Source organism: Chiloscyllium plagiosum, unplaced genomic scaffold (genome assembly GCF_037043375.1).
Source record: "Chiloscyllium plagiosum isolate Xiang-an unplaced genomic scaffold, Cpla_swu_hap1 HiC_scaffold_20, whole genome shotgun sequence".
Classification (NCBI taxonomy): Eukaryota; Metazoa; Chordata; class Chondrichthyes; order Orectolobiformes; family Hemiscylliidae; genus Chiloscyllium; species Chiloscyllium plagiosum.
In genome coordinates, this window is record NW_028270158.1 from 51,498,998 (window position 1) to 51,525,279 (window position 26,282).

At 42.2% G+C, this 26,282-nt stretch overlaps 2 protein-coding genes across 5 annotated transcripts in view; one reads left to right on the top strand and one right to left on the bottom strand.

The window, feature by feature from the left end:
• Positions 1–13,086, top strand: part of slc29a4a (solute carrier family 29 member 4a) — a 145,366-nt gene extending 132,280 nt beyond the window's left edge. For all 4 annotated transcript variants that reach the window (XM_043711282.2, XM_087997935.1, XM_087997934.1 and 1 more), the window contains 4 exons: positions 203–390; positions 1,847–2,087; positions 8,071–8,242; positions 10,649–13,086. In XM_043711282.2, the coding sequence (XP_043567217.1) occupies positions 203–390; positions 1,847–2,087; positions 8,071–8,213 (572 nt within the window). In that variant the 3' untranslated portion in view covers positions 8,214–8,242; positions 10,649–13,086. The remainder of the gene's footprint in view (positions 1–202; positions 391–1,846; positions 2,088–8,070; positions 8,243–10,648) is intronic.
• Positions 13,087–20,393: 7,307 nt separating this feature from the next.
• Positions 20,394–26,282, bottom strand: part of LOC122560543 (solute carrier family 38 member 10-like) — an 82,843-nt gene continuing 76,954 nt past the window's right edge. The window contains exons 12-13 of the mRNA XM_043711277.2: positions 23,464–23,575; positions 20,394–20,502 (exon numbers count right to left, since the gene is read on the bottom strand). Of these exons, the coding sequence (XP_043567212.1) occupies positions 20,484–20,502; positions 23,464–23,575 (131 nt within the window). The 3' untranslated portion in view covers positions 20,394–20,483. The remainder of the gene's footprint in view (positions 20,503–23,463; positions 23,576–26,282) is intronic.

Consider the following 26,282-nt stretch of genomic DNA (forward strand, 5'->3'; position numbering starts at 1 on the left):
AGGGATAGACTTTTCTAGATTCTTTTAAGGATTTGAAAATGGTCAAATCTTTCTGCTTGTGTTGATATTGATATGTTGGTATTTAACTCCTTCCATATCTACGCTCATAAAACAAAATGATCCTATTAAATGCATTGTAATGTCTTCTGCTGTTGTAATGCAGGTTGCTTTTTTTTAATGACAAGCCATCTGCTCTCTTTAGACATGATTCTACACCGATACATTGTGGCCCGCATTATTTGGCCATACATGCTCTCCATAGCGCTAACATACTTCATCACCCTCTGCCTATTTCCGGGACTGGAATCCGAAATTCGGAACTGCACTTTGGGAGAATGGTTACCAATCCTCATCATGGCCATTTTTAACCTGTCTGATTTTGTGGGAAAGGTGAGAGTTTTGAACACAGAATAAAACGTTTCCATAATTCAGAAATAACTATTGGTTTGGCATTTATTATATTGCTGTTTGTGGGAACTTTCTGTGAGTGAATTGGCCATCGTGCTGCCTACATTACAACATTACAACAGTGAGCACACTTCCGATCTACACCTATATAACATGCTTTGTGCTGTCCTGAGGTCATGATAGATGCTAAATACAAGTATTTCTTTTGTACAAGCAGCTTCCTAATGACAAAAAATAATCTAACTACAAGTAATAACTAAATCATTGGACATCAGCAGAACCATCTCTCGCAGTTCCCAACCACTGCCACCATGAAGATGGCATTTATTAGCCATTGGACCTTTGTTCACATTATTTGTGAACTAATAAATTACAGTTTGCAATTATTTATTGATCTGTGTACAGTTCTGGTCTTCACATTACCAAAAGGATGTGGATGTTTTGGAGAGAGTGCAGAGGAGGTTCACCAGGATGTTGCCAGGAATGGAGGGCGCTAGGTATGAAGAGAGGTTGAGTGGATTAGGATTATTTTCATTAGAAAGACAGAAGTTGAGGGGTGACCTGATTGAGGCCTACAAAATCATGAGAGGTATAGACAGGGTGGATAGGAAGAAGCTTTTTCCCAGAGTGGGGGGTCTCAATTATTAGGGGTCACGAGGTCAAGGTGAGAGTAGAAATGTTTAAGGGCGATATGCGTGGAAGGTTCTTTACGCAGTGGGTGGTGGGTGCCTGGAATGTGTTTCCAGTGGAGGTGGTAGAGGCAGGCATGATCGCATCATTTAGGCTGTGTTTAGACAGATACATGAATGGGCTTGGAGCAAAGGGACACAGATCCTTAGAAAATAGGTGACAGGTTTCGATAGATGATCTGACTTGGAGGGCCGAAGGGCCTGTTCCTGTGCTGTAATTTTCTTTGTTCTTTTGTTCTTTGTTTGAAGCACTTTTGTTCACTAGCTGTAAAAAAATTAGCGAGAGGGCAGGAAAGACTCTAAGACTGATAGTCAGGAATCGCCCAGTAGGGAGTGACATGCCTTCTGTCCTTTTGATTGACCTTGGTAGGCATTGCTGCATCTGGAATGATCAAAGGTAGGAGTGTAGGACTGGGACAATTTGAGACAGGAGGTCCCATGATGAAACCACCAGGAATACTTTCAACCAACGATCACAATCTAAAGTAATAGAGAAATGAACAGGGAAATCCATCTTTTCCCTGTGCAATTTGGAAGCAAGTTTAGTTTTTACTTTAGATTGTGCGTGAGATTGTGATAGATTCAATAAATCCAAGAAAAGGCCATGGATAGTCAGTACCAAAGCTGCACCCCTAAGCATTGTCACTTACGGCTGAAGAAGTAACAAGTGAAATAGCATTTCTCTGTTTCAGAGTACAAAGGTGCAATTTGCTCATTTATTAAAACGTCTTTGTTTTATTTTGTTGCAGATACTTGCAGCTTTGCCTTATGACTGGAAGGGACTTCATCTCCTCATCTGTTCCTGCACCAGGGTTGTCTTCATCCCACTCTTCCTTCTGTGTGTGCTCCCAGGCGACCAGGCTGTTTTCAATCATCCTGCCTGGCCATGTGTCTTCTCTCTGCTAATGGGGATTTCAAACGGCTATTTTGGTAGTGTGCCAATGATCTTGGCAGCAGGCAAAGTCAACCCAGAACAGAGAGAGCTGGCAGGTAAGCACAACAGTTTAGCTGGATTGGGTTTCTTTGGGGAATTACTTAAATAGAGTCTTTGGAATGATAAAATTACAATTACCACACACAATTATTGTCATTGCCATGGCAATCTCCATGGATACAATTAACAATGGCTATTTCAGCAGAAAAGATAAACTCTTACAATTAAATTCTTGGCCAATCTGTGAAGTCTCCAATTGGTGAATTGATTGATTGTTGTTTTGCTAACGCTATTGCACTTGCTCTCAAGAAGCCAGATACTCTGATTTGTAGACATGAAGAAATGGGAAGGAGAACAGAAGAGTAATTTCTTATTAAAGTAGTCCCTGACATCCACAGGAAAAAAGTATAATCAAGAAATATATTTGTTATTGTAGTGATTGTAATGAGATCAGCCAACTGGATCTCATAGAATATGAGTTCCCTTTTTGGGGCTGTTAATCTGGTTCAGTCAGGGAGTCCTGGCTAACAAATAAAAAGGGTGAGTGTCAGAGATACTGACAGTCTGGTACCTGACTCTGAGTGAGACAGTACTAAAAATCAAGAACTGTTCATGTGTTAGAACACGGTAATTTGGTGTTGGGATATGAGCATCTGTGGAGCTATTTCAGTGGCAACAAGAGCAAAGCATGATCCTGAAGAAACTTGCTCACAGCAGTCATCTTTGAGTTGGGGTAAGCATTTCTTACATTATGCCTTTGTTTGGAAAGCTTGATTCATTTGTTCTTGCTATAGAGGACTGGGCCCAATATGGGGAAAGAATGCATTATTATTTCCAGGCAAATGACATTGGGACAGACGACAAATGACAAGTAATTCTCCAGCCTGTGGACCTGCAGGTTTTTCTGTCATTAGGAACCTAACTTTCCCTGAGGCACCAGATACTAAAACCTTTCAAGAATAGATAGATATAATTAAGGAACATTGTGAACCCAAGCCTCCTCTGATTCTAGGATGCTGTCACTTTTACTTGGCAGTTTGTGGACCAGGGGATTCTGTGTTGGGATTTTTGACTAGGTTAAAATGACTGGCAGAAACCCATGACTTTGATTTAGCCCTTAAAGTGAAAGAGTAAATTACTTGGTAATATCAACACCATGTCTGGTTAAGTGTTGATCCAGTTCTAATGGAGGCCATAGCAATGATTGCAGAACCAGTTTTTCACAAAATTCACTCTATACTCCAGCCCTTAACTTTGCACAAGACCTCAGCTAGGTGAGAACCTATAGCAGGGAGCTTTTAAGGATGAAGGATGCAATGTGAGTGTACAGTACCTTTAAGAGAGTTAAAAGCTAGCAGAACTACCTGACAGCACCAAGTGTTCTGAACAAGATACAATGTAAACATATGGCCCAGCAGCTACTGTAGATGGTTGCCTGGAGACAAAAATAAATTTGAATTAAGCTAATCAGTTTAAATTATACTCCCCCAAAATACCAAACTTCAATCAAGTTTGAATTTAGTATATTGACAATATTAAAAGTCAATGACAATATCCGATGTTTTCGGGGAAAAATTGAACAGTTGGGGGAGAACTGCCAAAAGATCAACAAATATAGGCTGTCAGTGAGAACTGTCTGAGAGATACCTTTCTAGAAAAGGAGTTTGCACAGAGAAAAAACATCAACACCAACCTCGAAAGCAGATCCACAAAGGGAAGATTTAAAGCTTGGTTTTGAAATCTGACTTTTGGTAAATCTTAATCGGGGATTTTATCGAACTAGTATTATAGAAGGGAAAATAAAAGATAGGCTAGAGGAAGGAGTTGTAAATAGTTGTTAGTTAATTATTACCTGTTATACTTTAAGAAATAAAGTTGTTACTTCTTACTTTAACTAGTTCTTGGCCTCTCGAATTTTCACAGATTACTGCACAGGATAAATCTTTTCTGTGTTACTGGTTTAAAATTAACAGAGGGGGTTTATCTTGTGTTGTGACATTTGCACCAGGTTAAACCTGATCATCTTGAACCTGGAGGGGAAGGTAAGACAGCATCAGGAATGTCAATGCTGGACACAAGACCACATCATGCGAGAGAGAGAGAGAGAGAGAGAGACAGACAGTTTGATACGGGGTATGATGCTTGGTGTAAGGATTGCACAGTGAATAGGTGCCGCAAATTTGTAAATGGTGTGGGAGCAAAACATGCACTGCCACTCGGAGCAGACAGAAAGGCCTGCCAGAATCCATGGGTTCACCGTCTCTGTCAGGCATTGACAGGTCCTCAGAATCTGAGCTGAACGTGATGGATGAACCCACCTCAACACCTTTGCCACTGAAGTGAAATTCTACCGAGGTGCTCCTGGTGCAAGAGGTGAGCTCCTGTGCATTACAATATGGATGTCAAGTCAGAGGAATCTGATCCGTTGCTAAAACACCCCAGGAGGCTCTCCAAGAGAAAGGATCAGCTTATGTCCTTCAACGCGGAGGGGGTGGGTGGGGGAGGTGTTGGGTGTTGGGGGAGGTGGGAGTAGAAAGCTGCAGTGATTGTGACGAGGTCAGTCAGCTGGACTTCATAAAATATGAGTTCCCCGATTGGGGCTGTTAATGTGATCCAATTGACAGATTAAAAACAGGAGTGTCAGAGATACTGACACTCTGGTACCTGGCTCTGAAGGAGGCATACTAATGTCAAGGACTATTAATCTGTATATAAAGGCTGACTTAATGACAGGATACCAGCTGCTCTGGAGTTATTTCAGTTATTATTTGTACAAAACAACTTCTTAAATCTGTTGTCCATTAGCAATAGACTCGGTTCCAGTACTCCACTTCAGAGCTGTTCTGCTGACTGGAAGGAGCATGTGGAGCATTAGGATAGGTTCTGCAGCTTTCAAACTGCCAGAGACATGACTGGGAGCTTTGCAATCTGGAATGAAATATTCCGACAGCGTGGAATTGTCCCAGATTCTCCACCAGGGTGCAAATTAAAATGTTGTTTCAGGTACAAATTGATTTTCAGTGACCAGAAAATCGTTGACATTGAACATGATACATGTTGGCTGCGTGCAAGGCTCTACCAGCTAAATACCAGCCACAAATTTTGCCGAATTTATGATCACCCTGGTCAACTGACTCTAATTATCTCCTGAATTGAATAGCCGTCACTGTTCACACTTAAAGCTTAACCCCTTTGACTGTGTTTGGCCAGTACATGTCGCAAAATTAACAATGACTGCTTCCTTAGCCTAATCTTAATCTTGACCCTCTCGAATCTTGGGTCACACTGATGCCGGGGGCAGCTTTCCATTTCAGTGATAACAGAAGCTCATGTTGTCTGGGCTCAGGGCTACATTGAAGACAGTGAGAACTGCAGATGCTGGAGATCAGAGTGGATAAAGAGTGGAGCTGGAAAAAGCACAGCAGGTCAAGAGACATCAGTGGAGGAGAGGAGTTGACGTTCCAGGTTGGAACCTTTCGTCAAGATGAAAATCCTGATGAAAGGTTCTGACTTGAAACGTCGACACCTCACCTCCTCTGATGCTGCTTGACCTGCTGTGCTTTGTCCAGCTCCATTCTTTATCCACTCAGGGCTACATTCTCAACATAGAAACTCTCTATGGAGAATCCCATCTCTGCCCTTGCCAAGTTGTGCTGTCACATCCTTTGGAGTCACCTTTAGTCACAGAACCAGCAACTCAACCTGAGCTTGTGTGGATTTCCAAAGTGGTCTCATAAATCAGTATGAATGAATGAATGACCGAATGAATGAATGACAAACATTATCTCCACTAGTAATTGTAAAAGTCCAAATCTGTGCCCAAAAAAGGCCCAATGTTGGCAATTGCCCACAATTTACAAAAGACATCAACTATCCCTTAAAATTGGCCATGATTATGCAGAGTTTCCAATGTAAGGAGGTTAGGGATGAGACTTGGCATTCATCAGAAGATAGATTTCAGACTCATTGAAAATCCTTACTCCAGATTGTGGTGATTGGTGAGCTGTCAGGGTGACATTCATCATCTAATCAGGTGATGCAGAGTTTAAGCCTATAAATAAATATTTGGACTGGTGTAAGATTGATGCATAACAAAAAGGAATGAAATGAATATGATAGAATGAGCAATAGATGTCACTCCAAATGGATGACACTTGTCGGGTCTGATTGATGCAGTGGAATTGTGGCTTTAGTTACAATTTATGCAAAATCTACACTCATTTGAATATCTTGACAGTGTAGTTTGATAGATATCAACCCCAAAAGAACTCAGAATATGACTTGAGTTTTTAAAGTTAGTTTTGCTGATAATTTTCTTGGTGGTTTCAGCTTTTGCTGCTGAATGCCTTGCTGTGAGCTGTTGTGAGTATGCTCCATAATTAATAAATATTGCTTGGATTTTGGAGGATGTGGAAAAAGGGATTAGTTTTAAGTATTTCAAATGGTTTTGTTAAAATAGGTAATTTAACATTGTCTTTAGATATTTAGAAATCACTTGACTGATAACAACTGGTTTTGCTGTTGATCATGATGTGGCGTTTTGAATGGAGATGAATTGTTTTACCTAATTTAGTTGGAGGTAAACCTTCTAAAAAAAAAAAGCAGCTGTGTTGAAAGGAAGTCTGCTAAGAACAAGCTGAGTTGGAGGAAAACTTGCTAAGGACAAGCTGCCCAGCTGATCCCTCCAGTTTCTGAAAATAAAGCCCTCTAGCTTAGTTCAGGGTGAGGCCTATTTGTTCTTTTAACAGAGTGATTGGAAGAACATTTCAAGATTGAAGGGACTGAGCAAACTGTATCTATAAAAGCCTTTACCAGTGACTGTACATAATTAGTGACTCGATTACACATGCCAGAACATCAGGAAACCATCTCTGGAACATGCTACTCTTTAACCTTTAGTTTTCAATACTAACCTTTTGGTCAAAGTGTTTTTTTTTTCAGAAAACCAATCTTTGCAGAGAAATATGATTTGTTTTCCTCTTTTCCTTACGAGTGCACGTGTATGTATTTATGTTTGTCTTTGTGCTTAGGAGATATTTAACAGGATAAGGATTTATATTTCATTTTACTGACTGTGTATCTTTCCCAATTATTGAATTTTGTTTTTGTTTTGATAATAAACCCACAATTGTTTTCATAAAAACTTAGTTGCTAGTTCATTTTCTTTAAAATGAGATATAAAAAGAAATGCATCTTGGTAACCAGGTAAAAATAATTTTTACTTTACATTGTGATCCATGGAATAATAGGACCAGAGACTAGTGCACTCCCTCAGCCTTTGACATACAGAGCATATGTGTTTTTATAGACTCTCAGCTTCTGCCCCAGTTAAATGCTCAATAGTAAAATATTTGATGATCTCACCTAAATGATGGGCTATATACACTGTAATGCTGGAGTCATGGTAGAAAGCTCCATAGTCTGAAGTCTCATATGGTGAAATGCTTCTCCATCATATTGTGACATAGTATTCCAGTTACAAAGAGGAGCGTTAGTATTCCAGACATTTGTCACTATTTGACAGCAGGATGGCAAGCTTGTAGGCTGTTTCCTGGAGCCCCCGAACATTGGCATGTATTCTTGTTTTTGTGTAGAGGTGTTAATCTTTTGAAATCCACTGTAGAAAATACATGATAGGTTCCAGAACACAGACATAAGTGTCCAGAGGTCTGGTCAAAGGGCAAGAGTCTTAAGGGAGGAGGAAGAGACAGAGAGGCTGAGAGGGCGAATGCCAGAACTTGCACACTTTGGTTGTCACTGGTAGGGCAATTAAAACTGGGTGCATTTCAGGGGCCAGACTGTGCAAACATAGAGAGCTCAAAGGGCTGCAGAGGCAGAGGATTGAGATCCAAAGGGATTCGCAAATGGGATTTGAAATTTTTTAAAAATCAAGGTATTGCTCAAGCAGGAAGCAATGTAGTCAACAGTGTCACTGGATAATCAGTGAACAGGGTTTGGTGTGAGTTAGGATAGGAGCAGCAAAGTTTTGAATGACCTCAATGTCTTGGTTGAAAGCTATTCCTGCTTCTTTCTTCACAGGTAACACTATGACTGTATCCTACATGTCGGGACTAACATTAGGATCTGCAGTGGCCTACGTCACATACAGCCTGACCAGTATGTCTCATACTTCATGTATTCACACTGAAACCATCAACGCTTCTCTGACCACAGGAATCTAAAAAAGGCTCTCTTCACATTCTCATCAGGGGTGAGCAAATCTCCAGAATTTTAGTTCAATAGGCCATGCGGCCTGAGTAAAACTTCCAAATGCTTTTGTTCGACCCAATGTTGACCTGTGGGGAGAGTTGTGATGGAATATTTCCTTTGCCCACAGTATTTTGATTGACTTGTGTTCAATGTGAATTGTTACTGCCATGTTTAAGCTAAACCTGTTGAGTTTAAATTTACCCTTTTCATGCTCCATTATTTTTGCTCTGGTCTTCCAGCCTGGAATGTTTTAAACATCTCCACCAGAGACTCTGACGTAAAATGCCTCTTTTGGTTAAATCCAGACATCTAAATGCACAATGTTTCTTCAATAATAGAGGTTAAATTCACCATGTGTTATATTAGTGGTGAATATTTTGATTTAGTATTTTTATTCTCATGAGATGAGGGCATTGCCAACAAGGCCAGCTTGTGTTGCTCACTTCTAATTGCCCCTTGAGCTGAGTGACTGGTAGGCAATTTCAGTCAACCACATTGCTGTGGGCCTAAAATCACATGTAGGTCAGACCAGGTAAGGATGGCAGATTCCCATCTCTAAAAGATGATAATGCACTATAAGACATGGGTGCAGAATTCAGATAATCAGCCTGTTGCGTCTGCTCCGCCATTCAATCATGGCTGATCTGTATCTCAACCTGCTTGTCCTGCCTTTTCACGTGTAACCCTTGATCTCCTTACCAATCAAGAACATGTGAAATTGTATAACCTTGAATGGACTGTCTGAAAGAGTGGTGGAAGCAGATTTATGAATACCTTTCAAAAGAGATTTGAATAGATACTTGAAAGCGAAAGATTTGTAAAGCTACAGCAAAATAAAGCAGGAAAGGGAACCAATCAGATAGCTCTTTTAAAAGGCCAACACAAGCACCATTGGCCTCTTACAATGTTGTGATTGAATATTCAAATGATTTTTGATTTCTGAGACTAACTCTGCATTAACATCCCAAAATATAACAACAATATTTGAACTTCAGTTTAAATAAAGTTTTATTTGTTTTGAATTAACAGATCAATTAATTGTTTAATGTAGGTTTAGGCCTTTCATAGAATCTGATTGGATATACAGAAAAAAACACTTTTAAGGAATATTTGAGGAATGTCTGTCAATCTATTCTATCTCCTCTCCACTGATATCATGCCTTTGAAGGTCCTAACCTTTGCTGGGTAATGCTCCAGTTCTCCATCATTCAGAGTTGCTAAAACTGTTGGACATATTCCTGGAGGTATCATCACATGACCATTCCCAACAGCCCCTCGCCACATTTCACCATTGGTACCTGATGTAGATACATTCACGACACCTTCCTATGCCAGTTACTATAGATATTTTCTAATCTATCTTCAGAGATGTCATGACATACCTCTGGAGCAGTTGGAACTTGAACCCAGGTCTTCTAGCTCAGAGAAAGGGACACAACCCCTGTATCACAGAAGCTGTGAAGTGATGTACTCTTCATGACCCAATTCAATGATTTTTCATTGTAGCAACCACAGTTAGCCAGTAACCTATTGATGAGCAAGCTGTTATTGGTTGAATTGAAGAGCAAAACAATTGTTGCTGTATTAAGAAGCAATTAAATGAGTACATAAAAAGCTAGGCCCTAATAGGCTATGAGCCAAGTGCAGATAAATGGGATTAGATTAGTTTGGTGTTTGTTGGTTGGCATAGACATGGTGGGTCTGTCTCCATAATTCTAAAAAAAAGTGAACATTTATATCTCTGTCTCATCCAATGAGTTGGGAGAGGATTGAAGATCGGAATTATAACACGGTCTATCTTACAGAAAGCAGTCTGCTTAATCAGTCTCTCTGGATTGCAGCATGGTTGAAGCTGTAGCAAAATCTGACACAAGTTAAGATGCCGCGAGTGCAGGATAATTCACGCAATTTATGTGTGTGAAATCAATCCTCATTAATTACAGAAGCGCAATTGATGCAAAAATGACCTAATTATCTGCGCTCTGCTTGGGGATTGTAATGTGACTTTTAAGCAAAGGGTGGCCATAATTAAACTGATTCAATGGTCAGTTTCGACTGAGAAATAGATAAATACTTGGATGAAAAAAAATACACAGGCTTCTATGAAAAGAGCAAGGAAGTGAGATTAATTGAGCAGCTTTATGAATGAACCAACACAGTTACATTGGTCTGAATGACGTCTTCTGGCACATTATCATTGTATTATTCTATATTGCCTTCGAGTAAATAGGATTTTGCCATCTACCATAGAAGCAGCTCATAGGAGTGGCACCATCCTCTGTATGTCTATTAAACAGTGGGTTAATTGGTCATGGAAATCCTTAACAGATTGGGCTTGATAATGCAAATACTTGCAAGAATTCACTTTTAGTTACTGACACATTCAAATGTTTATATTTCCTTGCAGGCTAAATGGAGAAATGCTAAAGGTTATTTAGATCATCCCATGGAAACATTGCTTGGTCCGCATCATCTCAAACATATAAAAGATCCCCAACGTGTCTGGGACTTTGTTTTTATTCTGCACATCCTCGAGAATTGGATGGGATCACCTTCATGAACATGAAAAGCTTCTGAAGAAGCTCCGAATGGAAGTGTTATCCGTCAGAATCACCAACAGCCTTGACTTTAATTGAGACTAAAAACAGTCCTAAAATCTCGTCTAAGACTGCCTGCTTATTGTTATTTTGTTTGCCAACTCTGTTTAGAATTGTGTTCCTCTTTTTACAGAAGGGAGCTGTTGTCCTCTCAAGTACAGCTTTCTTGAGCAGTGTAAGAGGGGTTCTGTAATTCTATGGCTAATGTTCCCAAGCATTTTCCAGACAAAATGTGCATTTGTTTAAGCAAATTAACTTCTCAAACCCACTGTGTTTTATTCTTCAAGGATTCCATGGGCAGGTCTGCACTGTGTTTTAAAAGACCACCAAAAATGATGCTTTTATACATTCCTCCGAGTGTATCTGAATGTGGCTTTAATCATCTTTCCTGCATTTTATTTGACTATAACCCAGCGAAAACCTTCTATTGTGAGTAAGATTGTTTCAGGTGAACAGAACAGCCTGCCAGTTTATATATTGTCAAAGTGCTGATGTTTCCAGAACATAACTCCACATCAATCAAAAGTGATATGTTCACCTCTAAAAGTAATCTCTGTCTGAACTCATTACACTTTGTAAAGGCCTTCATTACAACTCATTTCCAAAGAAGAGTCAGTCTCAAATTAGAAAGCTTTGAGGAAGGACACAATTTCACAACATGATTCTGCTTAAAGTTAGATGCATTAGTTAATCAGTCAAGAGGGAGCTAGGTAAACACATGAGAAAGAAGACGAAGCTAATAGGACAAGATGAATAGTGCTGGAAGAGGCTTGTGTGGTGTATAGACACCAGTATATGGACCAGTTGACTCCAGAGGCCTGTTTCTGTGCAGTAAATTCAATCCCAAAGCTTCATTTGTAAGGAACCCTGCCAACTCAATGGTCTACTAGTGATGAGCAGCATCAACTGACTCATAATGGGGGCAGGCTTTTGACAGGGGAAGTAAAATGCATACATCAGAATTCCAACTAAAAAACTTTAAAATCCCAACAGACGAACAGGTATTATATTTTCTTCAAACTTAGGTCTGAGCAGCTCCTGGATAATAATTGCAAGGCGTGAGTGCAGGTTTCTATACAGCTGCAGTGAAATTGGAATGAGAATTAAACAGCCTCACAGCACTTCATAAATTCTACAGTAGCCTTCACTCATTGAGTTATTATTACTGACAACTTGAGTAAAGCCCCAAATAACTGAATCCAAACAAGAAACAGAATTCTGACAGAATCCAACTGAATAATCACACCTTCCTGCTGCATTTCCTTCATGTCTTAGATCTTGAAGCCAAAATCTACGCTTCTCGGGTAAATGCCTCAAATAGTATTCTCGTAGTGGAGACTTACTCCATCTGAAATGTGCCCCATTCGGTGTTTTTTTTACTTTGCAAATCTTTATCTGGTATTGTACTTAACGAAGAAAGTAAATCAGAGCAGGGGGAGGGTATCCTGTTTGGATTCTGGCCCTAACTGGTTGATCAGCATTTCTGAATGAGTAAACTGAGAATTGAGACAGATGAAGATTGAAAATACAATATCTTTTGTCCCATGGGATAGGGGTCTCACTTTGTGCAACACTGCCTTAAAGGACCTGTCACTCCCACTAATAGCTATGTCAGTAGCGACAAATGGGGGAAAAGTTGAGTGTGCGTCTGCCATCTGTTATTGTTCTGTGTCAAATGATAACTCCTTGTGTAATCTTTCCTTGTGTCTTGAAAATTATTCCAGTTTTTCAAAATAACAGGTATAAATTGCAAAGCCAGGACCACAACACAGTCCAGCACTGGAAAGATTCTTTAACATGTTAGTGCTGTTGTCAGTTATTATGCTGTTGGGGTGAGATGGTGCAAGTTAGAGGGATGTGGAGCATAAACACCAGCGTAGACCAGTTGGGCCCAAAGGCTTGTTTCTGAGCTGTATAACTACAGTGTAAAATTTCTAGTATTTGTGTAAAAAGAGAGAAAAACAGTATTATTGCTGTTAGCTTCAGATAATGTTGCTCTACTGAGTCTGATTGAAGACTGTGAATGTGAGCTAACAGAGACCATTCACTCCAGTTAACCCCTTACTCTCAGATCCTTAGAATAACAGCCATAATAATATTGTTAAACAGAAATAAGGAGAGTGCTCATACATGTGTAGAATATACAGATGTTTAGATATGGTAGACCATGATTTCTGCAAGATGCTTATACTTTTCTTTCTACTGCATAATTTAAAGACTGATTTAAAATGGTAAATATTGTGTACACGTGATCTGATTTTATCAAAATTTGATATAAATATATACAGGGCAGGTCATTTGTCCAACATCCAGGCTCAAACAACCACATTCCTGGCGACTTTCCTGTCTATACCACTAAAGTTTCCAATCCTTTTGTTTCTTGAGTCTTGCCTCTACAGTAACCCTGTGCTGGAACACAAAGCCCTTTGCTCCATCTAACAACCATGTTGAGCTGCTTCAAGTGAATATTCCAAGTCTTCTTGCTAGACTTCTGCTGCTGTCAGCAGATTCTAGTTGTTCCAGATTTCTTGGTAATCTTGTGCTGTCGCCTTATATGAAATAAGTTGCAAAGTTGGTTTTGGTCAAAGGTTTATGGAGCAGACCTCCTATTTCTTTACTCTGTTATGGGAGGTGAGCAAAGTCAGCATTTGTTGTCTAATTCCCTTCAACTGAGTAATTGGACCAACCATATTGACATGGATCTGGAGTTACGTGTAGACCAGACCAGGTAACCAAGGTAGATTTCCTTCCCTGAAGGGCATTTTGTGAAACAAACGGGTACTTACGATAATCTCACATCAGCGAGATTAGCTTTCAATTCCAGATTAATGAATTAGTCAATGAATTTAAATTCCACCAGCTGCTATGGTGAGATTGAACCCATGAGCCCAGAGCATTAATAGGATTCCTAGTTCCAGCAGTTTACACTCAATCCACTGTCTCCGCCATATTATGTAGAGTGTTTGTGTGAGGATTACAAACAGGAGACAACTACCTTCATTGTAGTGATAATGCTCAGTTGGACAGCCTAGCAAAGGCCACATTTGACCCTTATTCCAGGCATCACTTTTTCAGCAATCCCTGAATCAGCAAACAGCACTTCCTTGACTGACCTGAACCCTGTCACATCATTCAGTATAGTTTGGCCAGTGATAATCAATGTGACTTCCCAGGAACCTTACTGCAGCTAATTGGAAGCCAATGGCTGTGAATTTATTCTTCACCTGATCATAATACTCATTCTGTTCCAATACACCGCAGGCATGAGCACACAAGTTCTTATATAATTTCTTTGGAGAGTTTAGTTGATACTTATGATTGTGATAGACCAAACAGTTATCCATCAGAGGGAGCTCGTACCTCAGCTGTTATATGAAGATTCCTAGCTACCAATCCAGCATATTGCTGTGATAAAGTGTGAGAGTAGTGTTCTGCACACATCCTTGTTTCACACTATTTGAATCAGACAACACAACTTCCTTCAATAAACCCTCGGCCAGGCATCACATTATGGAGCTATTTCAGCATCAGCCCATACCAAATCACAGGATTGTTACAATGCAGAAGGAAGCCATTCAGCCATCGTTTGTGCACCGGCTCTCTGAGTATTTTAACTTGGTGTGGTTGACCTGCCCTTTTCCCCATTATCCTGCACATTATTTCTATCCAAATATCCATCCAATACATTCATGAATGTCTCAATTGAACCTGCCCTTCTGGACAGTGCATTAATTGCTGACTGAGTGAACACCATATTACTCAATCTACATTTGCTTCTTTACAAAACACCTTTAAAGCTGGTTCACAGTTAGCTTACAAGTTTCTCCCAATCCAATCTGTCCAGTCCTCGTATGATTTTTGAAAACTGTCAAACCTCACTTAGTGTTCTTTTTTCTAGGGAAAACAATCCTAGCTTTCCCAATCTGTCTTCATAACTGGACTGTCTCGTTGTTGGAACCATATTCAGACTCTCTGCTGTCTCTCCAGTGTTGTTCATATTCTTCCTAAAGTCTGACACCTAGAAATGTACACAATACTCCAGCTGAGGCTCAACTCGTGTCCTGTACAAGTTCAGCGTATCCTTGTGCTCCTGTTCTTTATGCCTCTATTAGTGTCATCAGAATGCTGTATTCTTTATTCATACCTCTCCATTGGTGCTGTCTCCTGCAATGGCTTATGCAGGTATACTCTCTGTGCCCCTACCATGGTTAAAGTAAACTCATATTGTTTGGAAAACTGGTGATAACCCAACATCCTGTTAAACCTTTAAAGATGGCCTGTGTTGTAATTGCTTTAATCAACAAGCAGCATATTTAATATATTGGTCTTTATTTTGTGCTCTGCGCATATTTTGAATTTGGTGAGACCATGGAATTGAGATAGTCTTTTGATGCTGCAGTGTGATCCCCTCATATAACAGCTTCAGAAGCAAGGCATTGCACAGAATTGGATTCTTTGCTGTAGACAAAAGGATGCTGAACCCAGCCAGCCAGCTGCCCTTGTTCTGTCATATCTCAGTGGTGTCTGTAGCTGTGGATTTTGTGAGACTTTGGGCAGAACTTTATGGGTGCCCCCGCCGAGTTAACACTTTGATCAGAGTTGGGGAGGGGGTGGGGTTGGGGGTGTACATTTGGGCACCATGCCATTTTGTTGCCAGTGCCTACTTTCCCACTGCTCATAGCAAGGGTGGCATTGGAAAGTTTCCATTGTGCTGCTGGGATTTCATCCTTGGCTTTGGGAGAAGGGCAGCTCCATGTGTTGAGCAGCCAGACCTGACGGGATGGCAAAGTGGTGGACGTACCTCCTTTATGGGTCCCTATCCATGGGAAGCCCCTCTCCCAAGTTCTGACCACCCCAATGATTTTCTGCACCCCTCACCTCCATCTCAGGGGCATGGCAACCTGGCTGCAGTGAGACGTTGGACTTACAAAGTGCGGATTCATTGCCTCAGGCCTCTGTCTGGGAATGGTTGTAGAGCCAGCAGTGGCCACCACTATTGGTGGTGGTGTTGGGAACCAGAGAGCTGCCACCTACTTGATTGGCTTGCAGATCTCAGAGGTAGGAGATCATCTCAAGACGATTAATGGGATGGCTACCACTAAATGACTGTGGTACTCTCCAGAACCGTACCCCTGTCCTACAACATGCCCTCCCCTTCCCCACCCCACCCTGCATAAACTCCAGCCCCTTCTGTCTTCAAATTAGGCTGAACACCTCGAGCAGATGCTCATTAGAGGCTCCAGTAGAAACCTGATAGAGGTCAACTCTGAGTAGCACTGCTCATCAGCTGGACCTGCAAGTGCATCTTACTGGATCTGTCACTTTATCATTTTTCTGAAAACCATGCCATCTTGCTGTTGCTTTAAGCAACAATAGGTACAAAATAAAATGTGGTCACAAAATAAAGTGCTGAGCAGACTAACTGATATAGAACATAGAACATAGAACAATACAGCACAGAACAGGCCCTTCGGCCCACGATGTTGTGCCGAACATTTGTCCTAGCTTAAGCACCCATCCATGTACCTATCCAATTGCCGCTTAAAGGTCACCAATGATTCTGACTCTGCCACTCCCACAGGCAGCGCTTTCCATGCCCCCACCACTCTCTGGGTAAAGAACCTACCCCTGACATCCCCCCATACCTTCCACCCTTCACCTTAAATTTATGTCCCCTTGTAACACTCTGTTGTACCCGGGGAAAAAGTTTCTGACTGTACTCTATCTATTCCTCTGATCATCTTATAAACCTCTATCAAGTCACCCCTCATCCTTCGCCGTTCCAATGAGAAAAGGCCTAGCACTCTCAATCTATCCTCGTACGACCTATTCTCCATTCCAGGCAACATCCTGGTAAGTCTTCTCTGCACCCTCTCCAAAGCTTCCACATCTTTCCTAAAGTGAGGCGACCAGAACTGCACACAGTACTCCAAATGTGGCCTAACCAAGGTCCTGTACAGCTGCAACATCACTTCACGACTCTTGAATTCAATCCCTCTGCTAATGAACGCTAATACACCATAGGCCTTCTTACAAGCTCTAGCCACTGAGTGGCAACTTTCAAAGATCTATGAACATAGACCCCAAGATCCCTCTGCTCCTCCACCTTACTAAGAACCCTACCGTTAACCCTGTATTCCACATTCTTATTTGTCCTTCCAAAATGGACAACCTCACACTTGACAGGGTTGAACTCCATCTGCCACTCTTCAGCCCAGCTCTGCATCATATCTAAGTCCCTTTGCAGCCGATAACAGCCCTCCTCACTATCCACAACTCCACCAATCTTCGTATCATCTGCAAATTTACTGACCCACCCTTCGACTCCCTCTTCCAAGTTATTAATAAAAATTACAAACAGATAAGTGCTCTGTTTCTCCTCCGCTACTACAGATCTTTGTCAATTTGCTAAGATCTCAATCTTCACTGCTTTACCATTGTGCCTGCCTGTTAGCTTTGCTCTCAACATCTATCTGTCTCTTCTGTGACTTTCTCAATAAATGAATGTCTCCTTTCTGCTTCAATATCACCTGCCCTCCTCAGCTTTGAGTGCCTGTGCTCCCCATTCTCTTTAAATTCCTTGGTCTCATGCAACCTACTACTGCTGTTTCAGCTCACTTCACAATTCCCTTTTTTATTGGAATATTTCCCGTGGAATCTCAGCAGAGTTCCCCCCCCCCCCCGCTTTTTTTTGTTTGTATTCCTCCCAGTTCTTTTTCCTGCAGTCCACCTTTTTCCCCTTCCCTGACTGTATTTGACCTTTCCAGATTGCGGGCTGATAGTCAATACTGTAACCATGCCGATCCCATTGTTGCTGCAGACCCACCGTTTGTTTCAGTTCACAACCAGACAATTGAGGTTTGCAGGATCCCGGGGCACATAGCGAGAGTGTTGGGGAGGAGCTTGGTGGTAACACGTGACGCACGAATGTTTTTTAAAGTGGTAACTCATTGCCCACCATTTAGTCTGGTGGGGTGAATGCATTGGCAGAGCTGTAAGCCATCAACACCCCAAACGATCCAACTCTGATAGTCAAATGGAGCTGAATAACATTGGGAACCCTTCCCAACGAGTCCTTTTGGAAAATGCATGCTTATGGATGACAGGGAGAACTGGGTTAGGCTGTGGGACCCATTACACTGATAGTCACTTTGTAGCACAAAGAAGGATGAGGCATGCCAAGCATCAGGGGGCTACGCCATCAATGGGACCCTACCCCAGCAGTCATCTCCTTTGGAAGGGCAAAGAGGGTCAAGTGTTGGTAGGTGGGGAGGGGTCGTGGGGGCATTACAAAAGCATTTTAGAGTTCAGAAATGCGCAAGATTTTTAAAGCAAGTTCTGTCTAGTGAGAGCAGAATTGCTATTATTTTGAAACCATGAACATTGTACATTTTGCTGCTGGATTTTGTGCTTGTCACCAGAAACATATTTGAAATCTTACCTTTCTCACATGACACTGCAAAAACTAATTTGATCAATATGTTTTAGGGGGTTGATGCTGCACACTTTGATTTCAGATCCAGCTGTGGAATTAATAATCCGAGCGACTAGAGCTTAGAATAATTGTCATTGAGTCTTTTTTTTTAAAAGCTTTGTTATCTGTCAAGGTTCTGAGCACTGTGATGAATTGTTGTCATTTCTTGGTATTCTTGCAAGGGGTTTGTCATAACTTGGCTGTGTTTCATGGTCATGTCCTTTGCAATGAGGAGCAGGGCGCACACAGAGTAAAAGGTGACTGCAATGTTCTGATGGCGCAATACATTGGAACAACGGGGCGAGTATAGAATGCTTGGGAGGAACAGGTGAGTTTGGGCCTAATTGTTATTTCCAAAGCTTTCCACCATTTGGCACCCGCCCCCCACTCAGCAACCACCACCATCCCCAATGCTTGTTTCTGTTGTGGACTCATTGATAGTGTTTGATGGCTGACCATTCAACAATCAGAATGGCCGAAGACAAACATGTCAAGATTCTAATCTTTCATTGTCTATCAATTCCTAATTATCTGAGACAGTAACATGGACTAGAAAACAGAGACTGTAGTCAATGGGAAATACAAAGTGGGGCTTCAATCTATTCCTTTGGCCTTGGGTTTACCAATACATTTGGTTATGGCATTGGACCGTTGGTGGTTTGTCAGTTAAGAACAGGCTTCCCTAACTGGGCTCTCAAGCCAACACTTGTGAGCTCCAAGCCATCAATGGTCATTGCAAGCCCTGACTAAGTTATACCAATTGCTCAGCTCTCCTCTAGGTCTCTCAGCTCTGACTGAGGGGTTGTGGCAATTTTCAAGTGGGGTAACGGGGCTGGGAGAAGAAAACTTGGAAAGCGAGATGAATTAGCATTGACTAATTTTTCAGGCAATCTTAAAACGTCTGAGGTTCAAATTCTTTTTCTTCATGAAAACCTGTGTGGCCATGAAAAAGAGTTGAACAGGGGAAAGCTTGAAGGGGGACCTGACTTTCATTCCTGGGTTAATTCAATCTAGGAAATGCTCTATGATATGATTCCTCCTTTTATTATTGGTGTCACATGAAGAAAGCTCACTAGCAACATCTCGTGGAAGAAACCACACACTACAGCACCAGAATGTTACTCCTACAATAGGATTTCAAAGCTATATTTCATAAAAATAACGTATATATTTGTGTACTTGTAGCTGGTTTGGTCCACTCATCTAGAGTCCAGTGAGTAGAATCTTTCCAACCCTGGGTTAATTCAATCTAGGAAATGCTTAATTTGAGGTGGTGAAGGGTTAATAGGAACGAAAGTATAGTGGCAAACTGAAAGCAAAATGCTGCAGATGCTGAAGATCTGAAATGAAACCTGAAAGTGCTAGACAAACTCAGCAGGTCTGGCAGCCTTGGTGGAGAGAGAGAAAGGAATTAATGTTTTCAGTTCCAAAGAAATGTTAGCTTTGCTTTCTGTCTCCTCAGATGCTGTCAGACCTGCTGAGTTTCTCCAACATTTCCTGCTTTTATTAAAACAGTAAAAATTGTTTGGCTATTTTTATGGTGAGGGCCATGATTGTGTAAGACTATGTTTACACCACGTAACCATAATATAAAGCATTTGTCAACGTAAAGGAGTTTCTTCAATGAGCTAGTAGGCCTCAGTGTTGTTTTAAATAGTGTAACTGTGGTCTTACCTCAACAGCAGAATGGCAGTGTGGGAGTTGTCTGTGCATTTCATGCATTGTTTAATGAATTTAGTGTAATGTCAAAAAGCATTAGATCTATTTGTAATTCAAAGGCTTCATTTTCCACACCTGATCTTGAGTTCTTCAGGAAGTGACCTCTCACTGTACTGGCCTATCCTTCAAAACCTGTGAATTGGTGACGATTGGTTGATACTAATTGTTTTAATGACTGTTGCAATTCTTTGAGGTTATGTGGCTGTTCTGTCTGTTGTCATAGCAATCTGTGCATGTACAGCATTGTGCCAAAAGAGTTATCCAGTTGCTCTTCATCGAAGAAATAAAGAGCACCATTACCATGGGACCCACAGCGATATCGTCCTTACTTGACAGACAGTCTCCAGGCAATACTTTCCTTGTTGGAGAATCGCTACAATGGATTCTTTCTTGTTAGCCACTCTCACCACACTGCTGTTCAGACACAAAAAAACAGAAATTGCTGGAAAAGCTCAGCGGGTCTGGCAGCATCTGTGGAGAGAAATCGGAGTTAACGTTTCAGGTAGAGTGATCCTTTCTCAGAACTGATGGTAGCTAGGAAAATGTCAGTTTATATGCAGAAGATAGGGTGGGGGCGTAGGAGTAAATGATAGGTGAGGATAGAACCCAAAGAGAGAGAAGAGCAGTTGGACAGACAAAGGGTTGGATAATGATCTGGCTAGGAGGGTGAATAGCTGTTAATAGAGATCGTTAGTATCTTGCAATGGGTTGCAAGACTATGTGGTAACAAGCCCTGGTGTGTGGGAGTTGTGGTAAGGACATGGGAGAATTCAGACCCTAAAGTTACTGATCTCGATATTGAGTCCAGAGGGTGCAGGGTTCCCAAGTGGAAAATGAGGTGCTGTTCTTCCAGTGTGGACTGAGCTTCACTAGTGACTGCAGCAAGCCTGAGACAGTGATGTTAGCCAGGGAACAGGGCAGTGTATTGAAAAGACACAGGGTCTTTTTTGGCCAGGGAACAGGGCGGTGTGTTGGGGTCTTTTTTTCGGGCAGATATTCCAGATACTATTCAGATAGTCTAGTCTTCACAGCCACAAGTAAACTGATCAGCACTTTAAACATTGGCTTATCTTAAAGCAGCAACTAGATTGCCAATCGTGAAAACGTAAATGTATCTGAAAGTTTCACTTGGAATCACATCAGCAAAGATAAAACTAAACTGGAATGATGCACAGGAAAAGTCAGAAGGAAGGACAGGAAAATCAAAGCCAGAGGCCAGTCAGCCTCTCAGACTTGCTTTTCCATTCCAGATGACAGCTGATCACCCATCTCAACACCATTTTCATGCCCATTTCCTTGATGCTGCTGGTACCTAGAAACCAATTGATTTCAGCCTTGGATATACTCAATACTCAAGGGGCGACACGGTGGCTCAGTGGTTAGCACTGCTGCCTCATAGCACCTGGGACCCAGGTTCGATTCCACCCTCGGGTGACTGTGTGGAGTTTACACATTCTCCCTGGGTCTGCTTGGGTTTCCCCTGATGCTCCAGTTTCCTTCTACAATCCAAAGATGTGCAGGTCAGGGTGAATGGGCCATTCTAATTTGCCCATAATGTCACAGGGATGTGCATGACTAGGTGGGTTAGCCATGGGAAATGCAGGATTACAGGGATAGGGTAGGGAATGGGTCTGGGTGGGATGCTCTTCGGAGGGTTGTTGTGGACTTGATGGGCCAAATGGCCTGTTTTCACACTAGGGATTCTAAGGACTGAGCTTCCAGAATCCTGTAAAGTCGAGAATCTTAATGATACAGATCTCTATTGAAAAGATTTCTTCTGATCTTTGTTCTAAATAGCTTATACCTTATTCCCTGCTGGTGTAGACCCCTCCTCTCCCCCCTAGCCAGAGAAATGGGCGGCATGGTGGCACAGTGGTTAGCACTGCTGCCTCACAGCGCCGGAGACCCGGGTTCAATTCCCGCCTCAGGCGGCTGACTGTGTGGAGTTTGCACATTCTCCCCGTGTCTGCGTGGGTTTCCTCCGGGTGCTCCGGTTTCCTCCCACATTCCAAAGATGTGCAGGTCAGGTGAATTGGCCATGCTAAATTGCCCGTAGTGTTAGGTAAAGGGGTAAATGTAGGGGAATGGGTGGGTTGCGCTTTGGCGGGGCGGTGTGGACTTGTTGGGCCGAAGGGCCTGTTTCCACACTGTAATCTAATCTAATCTAAACATCCTTTCTACACCAACCCTGTCCATCCATTTAGGGGTTGTGATGTGGGTAAAGGCAAGAAGCTAGGAAAATATGGCCAGAGTGAAAATTTCAGAATCTCAATGTCATGAAAATGTTTTCTAAACTGTTTTACACCTTATTTACATCCCACTTCCAATTTTCCTCTCCTTCCCTAGAAACTAGACAGCACACATTCAAATCAGAGTGGGTGTGCCTTGCATCATCCTGCATCCAACTCTGTGTTCAATACATTGTCCCGACATTATAATCACCATCCCCCATCACCCTTCATCCACACAGGTTAGCATCAGCCTCACCACAACAACATTTCTCTTCTTGATCGGACTGGCACTCCACCTGAACTCTCCAACATTTCACTCTGGAATTCAGGGGCAGTTACAGCTTGCATGCTTCTGCCAGGTTGAACTGCGTCCAACTCATGCATCTGCACAGGATGCACCCTGTGGTTATTAGTTCCATTTTCATAGCGCCCATTCACTTTGCATTTGCTTGAGGGCTGCCAAGCTCTGTGGCTTGTATTGCTTTCTAATGCAGAGGGAGAGGCAGGCTGCGTGTCATGGTTCAGAGCACTGAACAGTCAAGATGGTGAACATGGGCATTGTTTGGCACCTCACTACATTGAAGTCACACCTGCCATGTGCCAGTGGCTAACATGGCAACCACGCCACATGTGCTTCAAGCAAATATAGTCACGTCTGTGTGACAGAGGGGAGCAGTCCTTGGTTGGGTCAAAAGGGACTGATGTTGGTCAGGGGGTACCACCATAGTCAGTCTTGGGACTTGTCCAATTTCAGTCCATGGGGTTTACCACAGTCTGTCAGGTGCTTAGTCTTACCAGAGTCTGGGGTCTGGGGTCAGTCTTGCAGGTCTGGTACAACCACTCTGGAGAGTGCTCGCATACCAGCTGTAGATAAATCAGTCTGGGCTGTACTCTTTTGGGGCAATTCTGCCAAGTCAATCCAAGAGAGAGAGAGAGAAGGAGAGACTGGGGAAATAACAGTGACTGGCACAGCTATTGCAGATGGTGCGGGTAGCGATGTGGTCCAGGTGTGTTAGTAGGCAGCACAGAGGGCATGCAGGGTTAGTGCTGTTGGGGATTGGAGTAGGTGAGTGAACGGAAATAGTGAGAGGGGTTGAGCACCAACCTTGGTTTGAGGTGAGTCTACTGGCAGAGATAGAGCGTGCAGTATCAGAGAGAAGATGCTGGATTTAACGCTGGCAAAGTGGAGAATGTCAATTACCTTCTTCCGAAATGGCTGGGCATTTCTCCAGATGGCTGAAACACTTTTAACCCGGATGGCAACCTAGGAACAGGTTGGACATGGTCTGGTCTCATGGCAACCACTGCTGATCCTGGGGAAGAAGAAATCTTGCATTGGTATCACTCAATCCAGCAGGACCTCCAGTACACTTGTGTTTTAATCTGTGAAAATCCCCTGCTCTCTAACCCCTCATTGTTAAGCTGTGAAAATACCAGCGCCCTATCACTCAGTGTTTCAAATTGAGAAACTCTCTGCTCTCTATCCATTCTCTGTGATAAACTGTGAAACTCCCTGTTCTGTCTATCACTGAATTAAAACATGAAATGCTATGCACTGAATGGACTCAATGATTTAAATGTGCAACTCCCTGTTTCTGCACTCATTGGGCTAAATTATTAAGTTCCTGTTCTCTATTCTCTGCTTTTTATCTATGTAACTCCCTGTTGTCTTTCCATCAATGTGTGAAATCGTCAAATCACTGTTTTAACTGTAAAATGCCCTGCTCTCTATCCACACATTGTTTGAAACAGTGAAACACGTGGCTATTATCAATGTACTGTATTAAACTGTAAAATGCCTTGTTTCTGTGCTCACTGTGTTAAGCTATAATGTCTCTGCTTTCTATTCACTCACTGTTTTAATCTGTGAAACCCCAATGTCCTCAAACTGTGAAACACCCTGTTCTCTATCCATATATTGTTTTAAGCTGAAACTTCCAGTTATCTCTGCATTCACTGTTTTAAACTGTGAAACTTCCATCCCTGTATCCACTCACTGTTTTAAACTATGGAACTACATGCTCTCCAACCAATCACTGTTTTAAAGTCTGAATCACCCTGCTGTCTATCCAAACACTATTTTAATCTCTGTAACTCTCTGCTCTCTATCCACTCTCCATGATAAACTGGGAAACCCCTGTTTCCATTCTCCTCTCACTGTTTTAACGTGTGAAACTTCTGAATCTCCAGCTTGCTTCGACTGTGATTCCCATTTCTACTGAGGCTCATGAATATTGAAGAGTATTGAAGTAGGCCTGAGGAGGACTTGAAGAGAATTTGAACATGAAAAAGCCATTGACACAAGATGAAAGGTTGCTGTAACTTCATGACATGTGTGAGAAGCTAGAAGTAACAAGTTGATAAGATGATACATTATCTCATGAAAACGGAATTTCAGTCTGAATGCATTCTTGTTGATGTATGGGTTGGGTCTTTTTACATGAACTTCCCATTTTAAGTCTGCAGGAATTTGCAATCTAACTCAACAGAAGGCAGGATCTGTTATCTTGTAAAAACAGACCACATTGAAGTACATGGATTAATAAAACTGGGGCTGCTATTTCGTAAAGTTTGAGTCATTGGATGTTGGATTAGATAATTGGATAAGGCGGTTTCACATTAAAACACTTATTGCAATGTTTCAGAATTAAGGGTACAATCACAGGCTGGTGATTCTAATGTATTCCTTTTAGCTGGGTAACACAAGTGCTTGCAGGGTCCTCAGTGACTGCAAGAGGGGACTCTTTCTGACACTTCAAAGTTCGGAATTTCTCAAATGCAATGCTGTGTTTTGTTGTCCCTTCCATCGCCAGCCGATGGCAAAGATAGCTGAAGGTGTCCCTTGGAAGTGCAGGTCACAATTGACCATGGAATGGAGTAGAGTGCCTAGACCTGAGTGAGATTTGGGAATTGTCAAAGCCAGACACATGATTATGATAAAATGACAACTTTAATTTTCCTAACAAGGCATAACACTATATAACCTATATTCCTTGTGTTTTTGAACTCTGCACTCTTTAGTCCCATCTTGTCTCAGTCAAATCCCTCGAACCCAGCACCGCCTTCCTAACCTGCAATCTTCTTCCTGACCTCTCTGCCCCCACCCACTCTGACCTATCACCCTCACCTTGACCTCTTTCCACCTATCGCATTTCCAACGCCCCTCCCCCAAGTCCCTCCTCCCCACCTTTTATCTTAGCCTGCTGGACACACTTTCCTCATTCCTGAAGAAGGGCTTATGCCCGAAACGTCGATTCTCCTGTTCCCTGGATGCTGCCTGACCTGCTGCGCTGTTCCAGCAACACATTTTCAGCTCTGATCTCCAGCATCTGCAGACCTCACTTTTTCCTCACAGTCTAGTCAAGCAACCAACAATCCTCAGACAGCATCTTCCAAACCCATGACCACTCTTCCATGCAGAAGGACAAGGGCAGCCAATACGTGGGAACACCACCCCCTTCAAGTTCCCCTCCAAGTCACTCACTATCTGACTTACAAATATACCTCCATTTCTTCACTGTCGCTGGGTCAAAATCCTGGAATTCCCTCCCTAATAGCATGATGGGTCAACCCACAGCAGGTGGACTGCAGCAGTTCAAGAAGGCAGCTCACCACTAGTTTCTCAAGGATTAACTAGGGGCGGGCAATAAATGCTGGCCCAGCCAGTGACACCCACGTTCCACACGTGAATAATTTTAAAAAAGCCAAAATGAATTTCTAAGAGATGCACAAAGACATCTGCTTCTCTTTTGCTCTTTCTCTAATAAACTATGCCCCACCCCCAACCTTGAAATGTGGCTTTTGTAACTGAGTATGTAGTGTCAGGATGATCAAATCCCACCCTTGCTTTGTTCTTGATATTCCTTTTGCCTTCTTTCTGTTGTATTCCTTCTGCAGTCCGGCAGCTCCCCCCCTCATCCCCAAGATCTCCCTGCTTCTCTCATTGTGACCTCTTACCCCTCCCAAACTTACTTTGCTCCACCAATGGCAGCTGAGCTGAGCTGTGCCTTCAGCCACGTA